At 38.0% G+C, this 20516-nt stretch overlaps 1 protein-coding gene across 3 annotated transcripts in view; it reads left to right on the top strand.

Moving 5' to 3' along the window:
* Positions 1 to 19771, top strand: part of LOC126845590 (homeobox protein caupolican) — a 31523-nt gene extending 11752 nt beyond the window's left edge. For 2 of the 3 annotated variants that reach the window (XM_050584332.1, XM_050584322.1), the window contains exons 2-5: positions 1714 to 2166; positions 3372 to 3478; positions 15570 to 15862; positions 18265 to 19771. In XM_050584332.1, coding sequence (XP_050440289.1) covers positions 1714 to 2166; positions 3372 to 3478; positions 15570 to 15862; positions 18265 to 18905 — 1494 coding nt within the window. In that variant the 3' untranslated portion in view covers positions 18906 to 19771. The remainder of the gene's footprint in view (positions 1 to 1713; positions 2167 to 3371; positions 3479 to 15569; positions 15863 to 18264) is intronic. The other variant, XM_050584340.1, reaches the window with a different exon arrangement.
* The last annotated feature ends 745 nt before the right edge of the window (positions 19772 to 20516 follow it).

Below are 20516 nucleotides of genomic sequence, written 5' to 3' on the forward strand. Positions count from 1 at the left end.
TTCCAGTATAAAAATATGGAAACGAAATCGCCGAATCGCGTGTTCGGGTCAAAAATAATTTTTAACACTTACATACAATACACAGTAAGCTTTTTGAGGCAAATAAATGCAGTCACATATATTATACACGGTTACTTAACACTATAAGATTGTTACTGTTCGATAACAGAGGCGGATGTCGTGTTGGAATAATATTATTATATAAAGAGCTAAAACTACAACAAAATATTTATTTTTTCATTTATTCATACAATCCGTAAAACCAAAACCAAATTGATTTGTTAGTATATATATATTTCAACTTGACCTTTCGCGGCCCGCAAGAATATTATACACTATAACGTATGGCCGTTCGTTATGCCATCGATATTTTCATGTAAGTAATAACCGTCCCCAATTCGGTACAGTAATAAACGACCCTGTTGGTGGAAAAAAACGAAAATAATTCAAATTACACCTAAGCGCGAAAAATTAATAACCATCATATGCATCAGACGTCAGTCTAGGAATGTAGAAAACGGGGGGAAGAGCAAAACGAATCTGGAATATGTGCTGCAAACAAATTTTTCCTTGTGGACCACATGGGCTGAGCCCATTCTCATACTTTTCCGTTGGAAAAAAATTGGCGCCGAATTCGTTTTTTTAACTTATGGTGCGTATACTCGAGTACACGGGCACCTTCTCGTTGTTTGGCAAACAATAACACCGTGTTTTCACAGGCAATTTTTTTTTCTAAATTACACTTGACCTAAAACCAAGCCTACGCAACTCTGTTCGGCGCCACAAGTCTTTTAATACAAAATACAACTAAGCGGCAGACTGAACAGTCCTTTCCTCGTTGTCCAAGTGCAAAAATATAATTATTATGCTATTCAATTATTAGTATTTGTTATATAACTACATAAACATCTGTTCTGTGTTATAGTCCCGACGTATAATATTTTTATGTTCGAAAACAAATTCTCAAAATACTACCTTATAAGTTATATTCTCCTATAACGTACACGGTTGTTATTTTGTCAACGCTGCTTTTGACGACGCATACTTTATACGATATTATAACATTATTATTACTACATCAATGTCGGCCGTGTTATATATAGGTCTGAAGTTAGTCTTTTATCTTACGGTTTGTGACAAATCCCAATGGACATTATATTTTAACAGATCTACGTGGAAATTGGATTTTAAACTATAATAAGTACCCAAAAATCATCCATGGCTTTTTGTACTCGTCTTACATAATATAGGATAATATCATATACGATAATATACGTATCCACATGTATATATATATATATGCTTATACTTCTGGTATAATAATGATATTACAGCCGTGACCCGCACAAATGTCACACAGACACAATTGCATTTTTTTCGCGTCACACGCACGTCTCTCTTTTCTTTTTTCGTCAAAAACTCACCTTATGTACGATATGTGTTTACACGTGTCAAAATTCGATCATCCGTGTAACTTCTGTGGCCGACAAAAGGCAAAGGGGAATCGAACAAAATATATTTTTAACGGCAAATCATACGGATCGTTGACGTCTGTCACGCATTATAATAATAATAATAATAATAATAATATGTACAAGCGGCTGTTATTGTTGTATTCGATGCGTCAGAGTACGCTGCGTATACAACGTGTCGTTTGACTTTTAGTGCACGATATACCTACTATATCATGGACGTTTTACGTTTTGTTCGCAGACCGCATCGTTAGCGCCGCAGCCGCCGCCGTCTCTTCAGCAACAGCCGCCACCGCCGCCGCCGTCTTCGACGTCGTCCAGCAGCCCGCCGCCGTCGCACACCAGACACTCGTCCGCGTCGCCCACCCGGCCGTCAGCGGCCGCCGTGGTGACGTCCTCGGCCACATCCGCCGCAGTCACGGCCCCGTCCACCGCCTCAGGCGGCAGCCCCACGACGGTTTCGACCGCAGTCAGCACGTCCACAGGCCCTCGGTGCTGTGACACCGGTCGTCCGATCTTCACCGATCCCATTACCGGCCAAACCGTCTGTTCGTGCCAGTACGACCTGCTCAGCTACCAGAGACTGGCCGCATCCGGCGTACCGGCCTTGTCCATGTACACCGCACCGTACCCCGAAGGCATGGCCGCCTACTTTCCGGCCCTCGGCTCCGACCAACCTCCGTTTTACTCCGCCGTAAGTACACTGAAAATGTCTATTTACTTAAAATTAATTCATACCGCCCAATATAACGTTGTATGTCCAAAAATAATAATTAGCAACAACTTTTGGCAACGACCGTTAAAGTTTTTATTTTCCACAAAACCACATGGCTTATTAATTAGTAAATTTTGAGTTTTTTTTTCTTTTTGCATTAAGTAAAATCACATATGTTAACATGACATTGTCCGTTGTTATTTCTTTATACGTCAATAAAAATACTATAATATATAAGTAAAAATAATATTAATTAAAGTTATTGATTTTTACTTAGTGGTTTAAGTAACAAATTTGATGTCAAAACTACTAATATCAGGTTATTAGTTATTTTATTACTTTTTATTTCGTTTACGTGCGAATAATTTATCTCTGCTTGTTTTTTTAATACTAATTTTTACATCTATTTCGTTCTAATAATACATATAAATATAAATTTATATTTATTAGCGTTCAATGATATTAGCGTATACATACTCTAATGACGTAGTCATTACGATCGTTTACTAGACTGGTTAAGTATATCCGTATTTGGAGTAGGTACATGCAATTAAAATTATATTATGGTCGGCGCACAGCCCGCCTACGCAGGTTATATACCTATACTATATTGATCTGCAGGCTTTCACGTTGTATTGCAAATGTTATAGTATGCCTCCGAACGTGTGTATACAATAAATTACTACACAGAAGAACATTTTAATTATGTCGTAACAGCCTATTACTTGGCGGGTTTCGCTATCCCGAGTTATTCGCCGTTATTGCCTCGACAGGCAGTAATAGTGTTTTTGGACGAAACAAAGCAATATACTTACCGCTCGACAGAGACCCCGTTTTAACCGTGCAAATTAGCATACGGGACGATTAATAGTAATAGTAGTAACAATAATAATAGTAAAATATATTACATGGTATGAATGTGGTGTTGTATGGAAAAGGGCAAACACGTTACTTTCGTGTCGCGCCATTGTCGGTGGTTGCTTGTGCTAATAATATAACCTAACGTGTGTGTGTATGTTTGCATTATATTATTACTACTGCATTTATATGTTCTAACATTAGTATATATACATAACGAGTTCGCCCCTTGTGAACGCGCTCGTAATATCGCCCGAATATTTTTATTATTATTTTTTTGTCAACGTCATAACTTTTTTTTAATACTTATAATATTTTGTTTACAGGCAGCGGCGGGACTAGATCTCAAAGAGAACCTGGCAGCTGGAGCTTCATGGCCGTACCACTCGGTCTATCACCCCTATGACGCGGCGTTCGGATACCCTTTCAACGGGTGAGTTCCCCCCAAAAAATTTTAGTCTATACATATTTTAGGGACGACTGGGAATATGTATTGTAACACACATACACACACACCTAAAACAACAATGCGCTTACATACATCCATCTGTCCAATAAGAACAAGACCGGTGTTTGCCGAGTGTAGTGGAAGGGGGGGGAGCTGTATATTATATGCTAACTAGGTATGTGTGTGTATTGTGTATGGCGTTGCAGCAGTATTGCCCTCAGGCCGACCGCTGTTAATTTTGGGGCCGCCGTCGAGTAGTGTATAGGCGGATATTATTATTAGAATAATAATAGTAAGTAAAATACAAAAATGGACGCCTCCCCGCGATGTGTAAAACACGAGTGTGCACTCGTTTAAGTGCGGATCCCCAAAGTAGTAATAATAATAGCATAACAGCAACAATAGTTGTTCGTATGGAATTACACGGCGGTGTTCGTGTATTAATTATACATACTACACTATCATCCTACACGGCAGCTTAAAACAATAATGTATTCGAGATAAATCACCTATATGAGCAACGCATACAGCCGAGCTTATAGTTTACCGGCATTTAACGGTAACATCCCACCTTCTCTTTTGCACGGCTCTGATTAGACGGAACAAAGAGTGGAGTTCTGTTACTTGAGAAATGCTCGGGGATTGCGCAATTATAGTATAGGAGAAATTAAATAGGTAGTAAAGAGGGATTTAAAAGTAGACCGGGTAAAACAGGATTTATTTTGACGACATTATTTGCATAGAGCGGAAGAAGAAAAATGAGAGCGACCGATTGATGTCCTAGGTGGTCAAATAGTTTATCAGTTTAGTTTTCGATTTCTTTATTCGGGTTTGTGTTGTCACAATATTATTGCGTACGCCTAAGCATGTACACATATAAAGGCTCGGCTTTACAACACTATGCGAATGGGTTTATATACAATACGAGCACACTGGCGAAACATGATTCCAACTGTGATTATAGAAAAGTCAGAAGCTTTACAAGTGCAGTGTTGTGTGTATGTATGTACAATCATCTGCTTTATACATTATAATAGTACAATTATTGTAGCACAGGGCATGACCGGTTAGGCATACACGTCATCATAATAACATTGTTTAATAGGACGTCCATTGTTGTGTGTGTGTGCGATGTGCTTAACATGTCCATGAATTGTTATTACGGCGACGTGAGTGGATAAACGAAATATTGTATATAATATTATGATATACCCTAACAAAGCTTGAAAATTATAATTAAAAAAAAAAAAAAATAGCGCGGTATGGGGGTTATTTTTTAACGTAAATATTTTAAATACTTTTAGTGTGTTTTTTATCCGGACCCAAAATAAAAATGTTTTAAAGCTGTATACATTATGTTTCGCGGAAAGGGGATGGAAAAAAAATAAAGTTCATAATGGGCGATCCGTGTTGTATCGATGTCGATGATAATGACGAAAGCTATCCTTTTTTGAAAAACCGGCGTATTTTTATTTTTTTTCGCCTCTGTTGTTGTTGTGTGTCGACCCCTGTATAATATTGTTTCACTTATATACCTACATTATTCCGAACCGGAAAAAAAAGGTGTTACGTTAAAAGCTTTGTCCACTTTTCAGTGTAGGTTAATTTTTTTTTTTTATGTATGCGCACACGACCGGTGTACACACACACACACACATCCACAATATATTGGACGACAACGATTTCTGTATCAGCCATATTGGACCTTTTTTTTTGCTATCATATGTTAATCCCTAAAATGGAATTCGGTTAGATATTGGGTCGCACAGGGTTAAATAAATAAATATCAACGCAAATATATTATTCGGATCACAAAAGTCATTATTTTCTTTTTTTACAACTTAATTCAAAATTTACCAAGTTAGAATAATTTTTATATTTCAAACATCTAAATGTTTTTGCGTTCAAAGATAATACGGTTGTTGTTTTATAAACGTCACGACTTAATAATATTACGGCTAAGGCAAAAATAAATTATTATCAATTATATGTAAATGAATGGATTCGTTAAAATCTACTATTCAAGGATATATTTTTTCATCCGTTGTCACGGTATACATTTTTATATTGTGTATTATGTAAGATCTTTTACATAATTAATAACACATTTTGGTGGGCCACAAAGACTTCAAAGACACCGTTGTATGCATTAGACGAACGGTGTTTATTTTTCTAGTAAAACGCGTTGGAGAGTGGAAAATTGAATAATATTATATCAAACGACATCAAACGCGGTTTCCGTCAACCGAACCAAAAATAAATTTAACGGTTTTTGGCATATTTTATAATAGTACCTATATTAATGTGGCCTGTGGGTATAATACTTTAGTGGTCACGCCGAATTTTTTTATTATGTGGCAATCTGCGGCTGTATATGAAGTTCCCTTTCTTTTTTTTTTTTTTTATAACTTATACTATTAAAACGAAGCCACGGTTTTTTTATAATTGCTCTCGCAGCCAGTTGTATCTCGAAAATAACTTTTATTAATAGCCTAGGTAGTAGGTCGGCCATGTTAGCGGACTTAACACATATAATAATATTATACGGCTCGTACCCGATGTATTAATTATGTACAACACCAAACGGTGAATATATAATAACGCGTCGTCGTCTTTGTCGTTTTCACCTCTTGTCCTGTCCCTACATAATAATATTATATATTATTATATTCAGTCTATTCGTGCCCTTCGAGTGTATTAAAAGCGCAGATGGTCGTCTATACTGCAGTGCATAGTTACAGATGGGTTTCAAGCACGAACAACTGAGGGGCAAAAAAATAAAAATTACCAGAAAGAAGAACACCTTTTAGATGCCACACACACACACACACCCCACGGCTGACGCAGACATTATTATAATATACACGGAGAACGCATTTGGGTGTGGTTTGTTGGCATAATAATATACTCTCCTGGCCGATGGTATGGGTAAAAAATAAAAAAAGATAACAATTATTACCGACGGTGGCGGTGCTTTTTGCCATTAAAATATAGGTATATCCACGACACCGCCGCCGCCGTCGTCGATAGATAAGAGTGCGAGATTAGTTTTTTATTTTTTTTTTGTAAACCGACTTTTATCAGCTCCGCAGTAGGTACGACGACCGCCTTTTACCTACCATTACTTGCGGCCGCTTCTGTTTTTCACACGCACTCACACGTGGACAACATTTTATTAGGTAATGGAATCACGTTCGTGGGAAGCCGCCGCCGCCGCCGACGACGCGTACCGGTTAAGTAGCCGCACCACCGGCATATTGGTATAATATCATAAGCGTGCCCATATAATAAATCAGCTATAATATATCATATTAGGTATATACCGGCCATACGTGTACACACAAGAGGCACACGATAAGCTCCCGCTGTACCTATACATAAAGACCTCCCCCGGAGCGTATAATATAGTCACCGAGATTTCAACGCAAATTGTTGTAGTGCGTGCTATATCTCGTGTGTGTTTCATAATGCGTTTGCTTTTTCTCCGTTTATATCGTTTTTAGCCGTTTTTTCGTCTTGGAAATTATTTACTACACTCTGTCGCGCGCGCTGGTCGGAAGACCGCAGTTGAAAACATAAGCTTGAAAAATTGATTTTCAAAACGCCACTTACAAACTTTCCATTTAATTTCAATACTCTGTACATCTATGACCCGCGTGACTTGCCTTTCGAGGTCGGCACAACGGTGTACACGAACGACTAATTGGTAATGTATTAAAAACAGAAACAGAAACGCGTATATCACCCGATAAGACTGGTATATTACGTGTGTTTTGACACATGGTGGGGTAGCAAGTACTTACAACACAGCAGAGGCCGTATAAAACAAAAATGGCGGTGGTGAGTTTTTTGTAGGGCTGCACGACACGCGAAAACGCATGTCCAACCGCAGTAACAACCGACGTCCACGGTGGCCGCCTCCTCCTCCTCCTCCTCGTATTATAGGTAAGCAGAGCGCAGTCGAGCTTATCGTGGTCCGGGCGCGGCGATTAATTATTATAACGTTTTTAACCGGTGCGAACGCCGCCCGCTGGCCTTTTTGATTGTTGCGACGCCGTGTCACCCCCTAAAAATCGTCCGCCCCTCCTCTATGTTTGGCTCCGTCCCTTTTTTTTGTTCGTCCCGGTTCTCCCCTTGTAACCGCCGCGGATGTTTTAATAATAACAACAATACATGTAAAATATACGCCGCGCTCAAAATGATGCTGCCATCTCTCATATTGTTTTCTTCGAATATATTTTCTTCACGTGTCTTGACAATGTATTTTATTCTATTAAAATAAAAAACACACGACCTATACCGACTTTGTTTAATAAGTTAAACCCGCGAACCGCAACGCGTTAACTTGGTGTAAGTGTTATCACTGCTTTAATATTATGTATACCAACTAAGTACCCTAACCCTAAGTATGTATAACAGGTCAGCCGTCAGTATCGTATCGCGACCCGTGTAAATGTCATTCGAAACATTGTAACGGCTACCAATTGTTTACCTATAACAATAATTATTATAATATACATGATTTATAAAATAATACTTATATCTAACAGCATATTAACAGGCGGTTATGAAGCGTTATTTTTTTTATCAGTATTTACCTCTAATCTGCGTACCTATAATTTTTTTTGAAAGTGGACAGCAGCCGTTTCGCAGCAATCGAACCGATAGGCCACTGTCACAAGTAGTTCGATACTTATCCACTGCGTCACACACGTTGACTTGTGTGTTTTCAATTTTTATAGACAAAACTTACCACGCCGTATATAAACGCATTCGTCATCGTGGAAAAGTAATAAATTAACTATTAAATTGCAAGTATATTTATATACCGCTTTTACGCTTATTAGTCGTGGGTAAATAATTATATAAGATTATTTTTTTTAACAAGTTTCATTACAGCTTTATAAGTAATAAAATATCGAAAACTCGGTTGTCGTCGTTGGGTTGAGCTACAAGATTTTTCCGACGAGTTTTTTTTTTCTGTAAGATAAATGACCGTGTAGAAATGTACATTACAAACGCGTTTCCAACGCTAATCCATTCCGGACGGCAATCGGATATAGGCGACGACTGACAAACCGATCCGTTTAACTACACAACAACGTATTATAACACATTATGCATATAATAATATACACGTACCGCAGTGTCTTACGTCTTCCTCGTTTGGGATAAAAAAAAATACTAATAATAACCGGTTCGCGTATATGCGCGGCCGTTTGAAATATTTCCATTAACGTTTTCGGTTTTGAGCGCCGGAAATCGTGTCTTTTTTTTTTACACGTTTGTATAATATTATTGAGAAGGTTCGTCGTTTCTCGTTTATAAAACACCTATCACCTTGCGCGTTTATAACAATATATTACTGTTGATAATTGGTATATAGGTAGTCTTAAAAACAACCATTTCCCATGATACTTATATCGCACCGAGAAAACCGTATGATCTACTACAGTCACATACACATGGACACGTGGCCGGTGTACAAATAAAGGCGACGGGTGTTTAATATTTATCATAATTTTACATAAACACATTGTATCGTACTTGTACATTATATAATTATGACCTCGTTCGTCGTTGGTCTTTAAACACACAAATACACAAGTATTGAGAGCGCTCGGCGATTACTGTGTAGGTACTATGCAAGTAGGTATACATCGATTTATGCGTGCCGTGTCACATCGATGCATATTCATACAGCGCTAATTTAATAACCAATACATGTATATATATAGATACATACCTTCCGTATAATGTTAACTTTACATATTATGTGACAAAACTGAGAATACCGCCGAACGGCGCGTGTAACCGTAATAGGTCACCGCCAGTGTTGGATTATAATAATAATTGTAATTCTCAACAATGACCGTATTAGCTAGCTGTATGAGAAATGAGACAATGGGCTTGCTATATCCGCGGTTTGCAATAACGTTTTCCATCCTTTTGCCGTTACAGCGTACGTGTTGTGAAAATAATATCAAACCGCTGCCGCCGAAAATCTCTGTAGGTATCGACCTGGGTCGAAATCCGAATTCCGGTTACCGCCGCCTCTCGGTCGGATGTGTGGACGAAATTCAATTTTGATATATTCAATTATCATTCATTTTATCGTCCGTGCCGAGCAGCCAAACGGTGTGTGTACTTGTGTGTGTTGAGCACGGCGAGCGACGCATCGCATAGGTTGCACATTTCACACACGTTGGAGTTTATACTATACATAACGTATACACTGTGTACTCTTTGCATATATACATTATGTAAAAGTATTAGACGTTGGCGAAATCGAAAAATATACTATTATTGTTATTATTATCGTTTTGCGTTCATGCACACGAGTTATGTTGATCGCATTTGGCGCGGTACACTGCAGTGTAATGATAATTACACGTTCCAATTAAATGTAATATTATATCCTGGTGGATAAGTTCTCTCGAAAATTGAACAACTTGGCATTCTGTCCGTGTATGTGTGCACTGTGTGTTTGTTCAATTCCCGGTCCGCCGATAACAACGCTAACATATCTTTCACTAACATTTTACTTGTATATTTTTTTCGATTGTCTAGACGAACTGATTAAAAATCGATTTCGTGGTGATTGGGTTTCACGTTTGCACCATTTTACGTTGTTGGCCAAACCACAGACTATACGAAAACAGATAGCTCACTCGGCATGAAAACAAAACCATGATGTCACATGACTCGAAATGAAATCAGTGTGACCGCAGATTCAAGCATACAATTTCTTAAGAGTATCACAAATTAGATAAACTAAATTATCTAATCTGTGATAATATAATCACTTATCATTTGAATCGCATAATTGATAGGGAGTTTGTACAATAATATTATAAAATATCTGCACAATAATTGTCTACTAATTCATGCGGCTACACTGATATCAGTCTTTTTATAAGTTTCCTTTATTTTCGGCCAAATGAGCATCTGTTATCATATAGTCTGTGGCCAAACTAGGTGTATTTTAAATTTCGGATTTCAAGCTCGAAAAACTTACCTCGAACTTACCTTATACCACAGAATACCTAACGCTGTTCTTTATTTTTTTTCGTGCCTGCGTTTTTTTTGTCTTATACAAACATTATTTTTGGTTGGCTTGTTGGCCAGAGCGAATGAGTTATGTTACATTTTGCCTATACATTTTTCATTTAGGCATAATTTGACGAAAAAAAAAACAAACACATCCGCGACGCTTCCTATCAGCTGTATACAATGTACAGGCTATAATATCATAACCCTACTACAATATATTATAAATACTGCAGTATGAAACTTTACAATGTTCTTTCGGTGCACTCTAAAGTCAGTGTAATACTAATATAACTGTTGACTGTGGTGGGATATAATAGTGCACAATCTACAAACCCGTGACTGCCGTCCGGGGTTTCCTTGTTGAATTGTTTGTTATCGTCATGGCAAAATATATTATCGCACAATAAAATTGTGGTTAACAGCGCAACAATGTTTTTTTTTCTACTCGAAAAAATTAAATATGTATTATTTGATATTAATCACGCTTTTGTGGCGCCAAGTCATGGTCCGTTAGCTCATTCGTTATGTGAAGAATCGCGCGGGTATATCAATTTTGATGTGTTCATACAATAATTATTATTATAATAATTTTATACATTATCGTATACAAGACAGCAATCTTATGTATAAATTATACATTTCACATTGGAAAATGATGGTCGGTTGGTTTTGCAGAAACGCGTTGAAAATTCTATTTTTCGTGTACATTTGTAAATAAACGGCATACAATTAGAACTAGGCAACAGGAAGTCGACCGCGTTCACACACTATAATGTATTAAACATACTATGTATTATATTTTAATATGAAGATAATAATAATAATGTCGAATCAAATGTAAATACGCCCGTCCAGTGGTCATAAGTGGTAAATGGTATTAATTAAGTTAGTTAGTTACATACGAGACTGTGAAAATATGTTATGTAATAAATCATGTTTTTAATTTATATTTGGTTTTTCGAATATTTATTTTTAGCGATCCAACTGTTTTTATTAAGAGCCAAAATTAATTGTATAGGCTGCATTTATAATAATAAACAACAATTTGCTACCCTTTATAATTCGAAAAGCAAAAGCTATAAACCATAAACGATTTGTTTGATATGTGTATGTGTATCAATATTTGATATTGAGTATATAGTATTTGATGTACACAATATTTGAAGCCATTTATTTTTCAAGTGTTCAAGTGTGATATTCTTAAAACATTATTAATTATTCGTTATAACGTTGACAATACCTACTTATAATCTAATCGATGACAGCCGACAGACGTATTATACAGGGCGTGTCACGTTGTTCTAACCAAGACACATATAAATTATCTCCCGTAATTATAGAACCTTTTACAGTATATTCAATAATTTCACATTACTTATAATATTGTAGTCATCATCATTATCATCAGCTTAGCAGCCAAGCTTTCAAGCCCAACGCTGCCATCGTGAGATGATGGTTTCTTGACGATTTCGCTGTCCGGGACAGGTCTGTCTAATACTCTAGGACTGTACTCTTTACTCTTTGATTTGTTTACCGTTACCACTGAGTGTCAACCATTCTCTATATGCGTTATGATAATCGCACTGTTCAGTTATTGTCCGAACACAACAAACGACACTAGTGTTTTGATCACAAACGTTATTTCGAGCATGTGACTTACCGCTTACTCCACTTGACAGATAAAGTTCTCGTTTATTAGTTCGACGGTGTTACACGGACGTTGATTAAATAATTAATAGTCGAATCTTTACCGCTCTTTAAACACCGATTTGTGGTCGTTGAATGGTTTGCAATCATTTTAATCAATCTTAAAACCTACGCCCCCGTTATTACATAGATAGCGGTTTAAAATTATTGTGTATCGAGATCAAACAAAATCAATAAAGGTGTACCAGAAAAAGCGATCGAATCTATGATAAAGTATGTCTATTGTGTTGACACAAGGATAGCGTCGGTCTATAATAGTTATACAATAATATCAATTATCATACAAAGTGCTGTACAGCTTAAGGGGTCAATAACACCGACATCACATATACGGATACGGTATAGTATACATTTTAATACTATTCCGGTAACAATATAATCGGCGCGACTTCCTTCCGGTCTTACAATAAACGTAAGGAACTTCCGTTAGTATCCGGGGCTGGTGTACGCGACGACAATGTAAAATCCGAAAACGCCGTTTCGTCAACTCTGCAGAGAATACTATGTTCAAGTACGGTGTCGTCATTGCTGGCGTCTGTGACCGCGGCAATGCGTTGGGATTTTGTAGTTGAAATTGTATACAAGACATACCTATACCTACTGCTATTAAAATACAGAAAGCATTCGAACGCGTTAAATGAAAAACGTTGTAGTAACAAGAAACGACGACGGGCTAAACGCGTCGGCCTGGAATTATATTTTATAATTTGTACTTAACGTGTACAATGTACATAATATAATATTATACTTTGTGTGTGTAATGAAACTCGGGATTTTTTTTTTCCTCTTAAAAATCTCTTTTGCCGCCCGCTATATATTATATGTACAAAATAATATTATTATACATAGTTATACCCACATACTACATAATATCGTTATTATTATTAAGACTCGGTGGATATATTATATTCGGTTGCCCGCACCGCCACACCATTATGTACGATTACAAATCATCCGTGAAACAAAAACGACAACCGACCGAGACGCGACCGGTCTTCAAAGAAACAAACGCAATAATATACATATATTACGCTAACAATCTCGAATTACCACCCTTACACGCATATTATATAGATTCGATATTATTTATATATATATATATATGTATAATTTTTTTTTTAACTCATTATTAGACACACACACACACGGCCTTTGTGTGCTCAAACCGACGGCTCCGGTGTTACACGAGGTTTAACAAGTTTATCATTTTTACACCTCTTGTTCTCAGGTCCGTCCGATCGCGTTTTCCGGCTCAGTCGTCTCGGGGCGAGCACAGGTACTCTCTGGTCGAAGAAGAGTTTTTTTTTAATTATTTATTATTTTTATTTCTATGTATGTTATCGAGAAAAACTCAAAGAACCACCGGGGCTTACCGCCGAAAACGTGTACGGGTATTATACGACGGTCTCCTCGGTAACACGTCAAAGGACACCGAGTACTCGAGTAATCTGTTTAAGCTGTTCATACTTAAGCCTAGACCGCCTTTTCCGCCTATATAATTACACGGTATTATAATATTGTCGTTGCTGTTGACGTTGTGGCCCGACACTGTTGTTGTTTTATTATAATTTTTCACAGTTTACCGCAGTAAATAACATTGTATGTATAGGTACCGCACTTATCGCAGTATTATCAATAGCCGAAATTGTCAATAATAATTGTAATACGCGACAATTCGTTTTTTTAGTTTGGTGGCACAAATACTACAAGAATAATAATAATAATCGTTGGTTTTTATAAAAACAATCTGTCCTTCGTTGACACTGCGTAGTAGGTATTGGTTTTAGACACCAGATTGGAGTGTTTTTTGAGTAACCGAAAACGAACAAGACAGACGATATTATTAGGTAGCCTACGCCCTACATAGTAACGTTTGGGAGTCAATCGTATAGTTTACAGCTAATGACCGATTTGTATCTAATAATAGAGTCGTGCCTATTGGTTTCGTATCCAGGGAACGTAAAATATTTATATCTGTCGCCTAATTAAAAGTCTATTGACTTAATATGTTCTATTTTCGGTGTTACGGCAATCGTGCGATTATGGTGTGTCTTTATGTTTTGTTCCATTTCGATTGTACATTTCCTAATTTTGGATTTTCGATAAAAATACATATGGCTTCGCAACTCGTAGGTCGATTATCGGTAGGTATAGGCATCGCTCTTGAAATATATGATAATAAATAGATAGGTACGTTGCAATATTGCCCGTCTAATAAGTAATTCCGATATAATGTAATATATATGTATATAAAATCCGATTATTATGACGATTATGTGTCATAGAACTTCCCCGCGAAAGTGTCCCAGGGGAAGAGGCGAGCGTCTTAAACTACTTAAACGAGTTCGGAAATATGCATTATTCAAAATTAAATTTATTTCTGTATCGTCCGTAGCGATGACCCTATCCCATAGTGTTATAATATAATCAGGTCCCGGTAGCGCCGAAGTTGACAATAATAACAACTGAGTGTATTTAAAGAGAGTGAGAGAGGCGGGCGGGAGGAGAGGAGAAAAAAATGTAAATCGGGTTTTAACGCTGGTGACAAGTAAAATAGATGCACCGGCTCTAAATAAAAATCCATTAGTTCGGCGAGACGTTAATTGGATATTTCGCCTGAAGAATCGGAATCGTGATTAACGGAGACGTTATACGTATATACATATATATTGTATAAGTAAAGTGCAGAGTGTATATATATATAAATATATAAAAGAGAAAAAGTCGGGGGAGTTAAAGGGGAAAACGAGAGTTATTCAAATTCCATTAAACCCAGGATGGCTGTGGCGACGATCCTTTTTATTAATTCCAATTAAACGCCGACGCGACGCCGTCGGCGGGTAAAAAACAAAATCTGCATAAGTTAAAAAACATTTATACCGCACCGCACGGCCCGAGATAGAGGTTACCCTGATTTTTTCCCCCTCTCACGAAAGCCGAAACCGCGTGAAATCGCTTCCTTTTTTTTTGTCGCTCCTTATTCTTCTCACCCTTTTTTTAATCTGCCGATAAAAAAAAAACAATATACGAATTATATCCCGGCAGCGCGCTTCGGTATTATATTATAATTTATAATAACAATAATAATTTTTAACGTTACGGCGTATCGAAGAGGCGAATTATTTTTATTATTAATTCCTCGAGTATTACATAATATTTGTTAATTATTGCTCGGTTTGTATTTGTACACTGTTTTTCCCAGGGTGGCTAGAGTGCGTTTTTGTAATTTACAAGATAAAAACAGTAGTGTAATAACGATGGTTTTTTTTTTTGGCTCTTTTTGTACTGACGGTGCCGGTTTTTTTTCTGATTGCAGGTACGGCATGGATCTGAACGGTGCTCGCAGAAAGAACGCCACCCGGGAGACGACCAGCACGCTAAAGGCGTGGCTCAACGAGCACAAGAAAAACCCGTACCCGACCAAGGGCGAAAAAATCATGTTGGCCATCATTACCAAGATGACACTTACCCAAGTGAGCACGTGGTTCGCCAACGCCAGAAGACGGTTGAAAAAAGAGAATAAAATGACTTGGGAGCCCAGGAACAGGGTAGAAGACGAAGACAACAACAACGAGGAAGACCGCAAGACTCCCGACCATAAAGATATCGGTAAGCACAGTAGTACATCACTTATATTAGTAGTAACTCGAGACCGAGTCGGTCAAATTATACACATTTTAATCACTCGCTTAACGTTATAGTTTTCCGGTTATTATATATAATGCAACTCACTTTAAAATTACATAAAATTATGTGAAACAATACGGACATAGTCTGAGGAGAAAGTACGAGTTGGATTTTCAATATTTTTTCTCCCTGAAATACAATGAAGTATAATTTAATACATACAATCAAAAACAGTCAGATATATTCTATGAAATAGTTTGTAAACTATATGGCAAAATAAGATAATTTATAGAATTATAAAATCAACGTGTTATGCAACCAGTTGCCCGCAATCACATCACATATATTATAATTCGGTTGTCTTAATTATTTTCCATTTAGGTTTGTCCAAAATTCAAGTATTTTTATCCTTCGTCGGTATAATTGGCGCACGAAAATAATATGATGTTTATTAGCGCAAGGGGTGGAATTTGCTGGGACACGTCCCAGCAAATTCCAGCAGTGAGAGGTGCCCCCCCCCCCCGCTTGTAATTTATTATTATTGCAATCTTTAGCCGACCGTAAGATTTGCATTGCGCCCGTTCGGTCTTCCGATATTCTTCTGATGTTGTAATATTATTATCGCGGCCGTATAACCGTGTTGTATATAATAATATTGGTATATTATTATTATTACACAATACCGACAGACGTTGAATCTCGCGTTATATAAGCGATCGAGATAGGCAATTTCGGCGGGGCGGCGTCCTCCGTCGTTAGTCTAAATCACTCGGGCTGTCGGTTCCAATGACCGTTTAAAACGTCGTCTTGGCCGGAACCGGGGGTGGGGGAGGATCTCGAGGGTCGACCCACCCCCCTGATTTTGGGCTGTTGCGGCGGTCGTAAATTTCCGGGGTCTAACCGCCGCCGCAGTCACGTGCTCTCATAATAAATATATATCCTCTGCGCTCAATGACACGGCCCCCGCGTAATGCACATAAATCCCGTACAATATACCGTATTTACTCACGGTGTACTGATCATTGCTGAACTCGTGATTGGCGTCGTCACGGTTTGACTTGACTCGGCCACAGTATACATATTATTAATACGGTTTTGGTATATTATCGCAACGTCATAATATTTTGTACAATGGCGGGGTTCTCGTCGACGGAAACGCCGTCTTGCGGGCCACGAGAAACGCGATCTTGTATAATATACGTTTGCCATACAACGATAATAATATAAGTACAACAAGTAGGTACAAGAGACAGCGCCGCAGTGTTGTGGTGTGATCTGACCTCGTAAAAACCGGAAACGCGCGTTCGTTGGCGACACGAAGACACGTGAAATATAAACACGTTAATAACATTATATTAGTATTATGATACTTTACACTGATGTGATAACCGAGAAAGGCGCGTTGTGTTGACGGCCGACGGCCGTTTAAGCGTTTCCGTGTCGCGTTGTGTAATTTTCACACGTGTAAAATATGTGTAGCAAGACGGTATATTTATGTCAACGCGCCCGGCGACCCACCGACAGATCATTTTTCAAGACAGTTTTTCCACAAATCAACCCCCAGCCCCCGTCCCCAATCCTACGCGCACCGGCAACACGAGTACACGCTAGAGGTGCACTTGAATTTGTTTTTATCTTCACTGAACCGTCTGAGTATATTTGGTTGACGACGCCTTAAGCAAACCAATCGTCGCGCGTGTGGTCTAATAAAATAGGTATAGAAATCTTGTGCATTTTATTAATTTCAACCAAATAGTTCCAAACTTAGCGTAAAATAATAAAGTAGCTAATAAAAAATGAATCGAATACCTAAATAACAACAACAATACGCCACGCCAAAGTTATTAACGACCAAATGACCAGTTATATTGACTTACATCAAACGGTTTTTCGATAAAAACACTCTCTACAGACATGGTGTTGTAATTAACGTTTTTCTGCCGGATTGAAACAACTAGTCAATCATTGTCTAAAATACTGTCTTAACCTTTTGACGTTGGTGGTTTTTTATGCCGGTGAATGGACCTGTTTGGGTAAATATTTCAGTGTCGATTTGCATACCAAATAATATATTTAATACGTTTTTTTACGGATTATAAAAAAAAACCAGATGTAATAATAATAATAATATTAACATACTTTGACTGATCTCTTGTTTTTTGTGCCTGTTAGCACACAGTAATTATAAACAGTACATAAAAACACACGTGTTTCGGTAAAATATTTTTTTATTATGATGTGTCGATCAATGACGGATAAAAGCCTAAGATTGGTCATGACCAGTTAACGCTTTGATAAAGGCCTGTTTTGTGAAACGAACAAGTACATTAAAAAAATATATATATATATTATTTTAACCGTTTATTGTTAATTTTTGATTGCAGACTGTAAAGACTCGGGAACGGGATCCAGCGAGGACGGTGACCGGCCTGGGGCCAACCACACGGGCAGCGAGTGGAGCGAATCTAGGGCCGACAGCGGGCCGGACTCGCCGGAGCTTTTCGAGAGACCGCCGCCGCCTCATTTCCTACACCATCCATCGCCGTACCATCACTACCCGGCCGCCATGGCCGCACACCATCACCGATTCCCGTCGGCGTCGCCGCCCGCACCGCCGGCAGGCCTGTCCCAGAGCAGCGCGCCCAAACCCCGCATCTGGTCGTTGGCCGACATGGCCAGCAAAGACACCACGGCCATGAGCACGTCGCCCACCCCGCCGACGCCCCCGTCGATGGCCCACGGGCCCTTTGGCAAACCCGGCTCCGAACACAGGCGGCCGCCCGCCGCGCCCGTACCATCGTTACCGCCAGGTTTTGCCCGGCACGAGCTGTACCGGTCGTTCTACGACGATCCCGCGTACAGGCCCTTCGGCGCCGGCACGTCCGCGTCTGTGTTTCCGTCGGCCATGGCCGCCGCAGCCGCCGCTGCCGCCCACAACAATCACCACACTGTGGCGGAACCGTCGCCGGCCTCGTCGTCGGACGCCGAGTCCATCGTACAGGTACAGCAGGCCGAACGGGCCTAATCACCACCGGCTCCAAAAATCTCAAGAAAATATTTTTTAAAACAAAGAAACGGAGCGAAAAAACTCGTAAATCCAAAGATAACATATTATATTATATTACTCGTATGTATATTGTTATAACTGTACATTTTATAAATAGATAACGTTTAATAGTACCTATATTATATTATAAAAATACATTTAAATATGTATATTGCATGTATAATTGTGCAGACAATAAGTTGAATAAAAATCTTGAAAATAAAAAAGATTATTCCGATACGTATATAATAATGAAAATAAAATATTATAGCAAAATGTATTTTAGGTGTATGTGTAATATTTAATCATATATTTATATAGAGGACAGGCGTACTCGAGTCTGTCCGGTTTAAGACGACTGGACAATCTTTTTACATAATTGCCGCGCACGAGGGATGTGTTACATTTTGTATGTATTCGTTATTGTTTTTCGTTTCCAAATAGGAATTATCGTACCGTAGTCTGTAACAGCCGTTATGTGCGGTTATAAAAGGCACGTGACAACTATTTTGGATTAAAAAATAAAAAGTATTCCCATTTTTTGTTTTTTTGTAGTGAAAAAAGTATTTACGACTAAAATAGACAAATGTAAAGACTAAACAAAAATAGGTTAGGTACACAAAAAAAAAAACTCCTCGTGCATCGTCACTCGTATTATTATATTATGATTACTATTGTTTAAAAATGTGTTTAGTGTATATTTAGCGGTTTTGTACATTGTACGATATTATAATATTTATCTATAGCAGTACGCGATATTATTTTATTTTGTAATTAATTGGAGAAAAAAACCCATATTGTTATAGCTTTAAATTTAAATTATTCTATTATGTTTTTTTTGTGATATTGTAGTCGGTACTTTTCCTAATACATTGTTTTTTCTTAAATAATATTTATACAATTTTTTTTTCCTTTTTACCAACATCTATTTATCTTAGGTAGTAAAATACATTTAAAAAGTTTATCGCGATGGCCGAAGTCTAACAAAAACTCACTAAGCAGAAGTCATATTATTATGGTATACATTACACCGGATCTTACGGTAAGAACAAACAAAAACGTGTCCATCGTACTCGGTGATGAACGTAAACAAATACAGGTTAATAAACCACCTAAGGTCAATAGGTTTTGATACTAAATGGTGTCGAACCCACCGCCCACATTATGAGTTAAAATTGTTTTTCGGAAAACGGTTTATGTTCGGAAATTAGTCAAGTCAGTCTAATGATGAACAGAATGTGCTCCATCTAGGTCAGCGTGCGACCTAAAATGTGTCCTCTTAAGAAATTGTTCACGGCTACTTTCCTGCTTCGGTCGGTATGACTTTTAAGCTATATTTCTTAAACAGAACATTGTTTTTCGTAAACGTTATTTTGTTTTCCGTTTGTTCTATCTTATTTCGTTGAAGTTTTGTCTCAAAAATAATACTGGCCGTGCTACTTAAAGCAGTGATGCAGCCATGGGTACCAACCGTAGATGCAGACGTGCAACGAGACCGATGATTATAATTTACAAAAGCACTCAAGCTCGCCATTTTGTCTAAGACCAAAGTCGTCGTAAAGGTAAAACTTAGCGCTATATATACGCGAG

The sequence above is a fragment of the Adelges cooleyi genome, unplaced genomic scaffold, assembly GCF_023614345.1.
Source record: "Adelges cooleyi isolate 19-005CV unplaced genomic scaffold, UGA_ACOO_1.1 ACOO_flye_CR_arks_rails_tigmint_CR_PRNA_108, whole genome shotgun sequence".
Classification (NCBI taxonomy): Eukaryota; Metazoa; Arthropoda; class Insecta; order Hemiptera; family Adelgidae; genus Adelges; species Adelges cooleyi.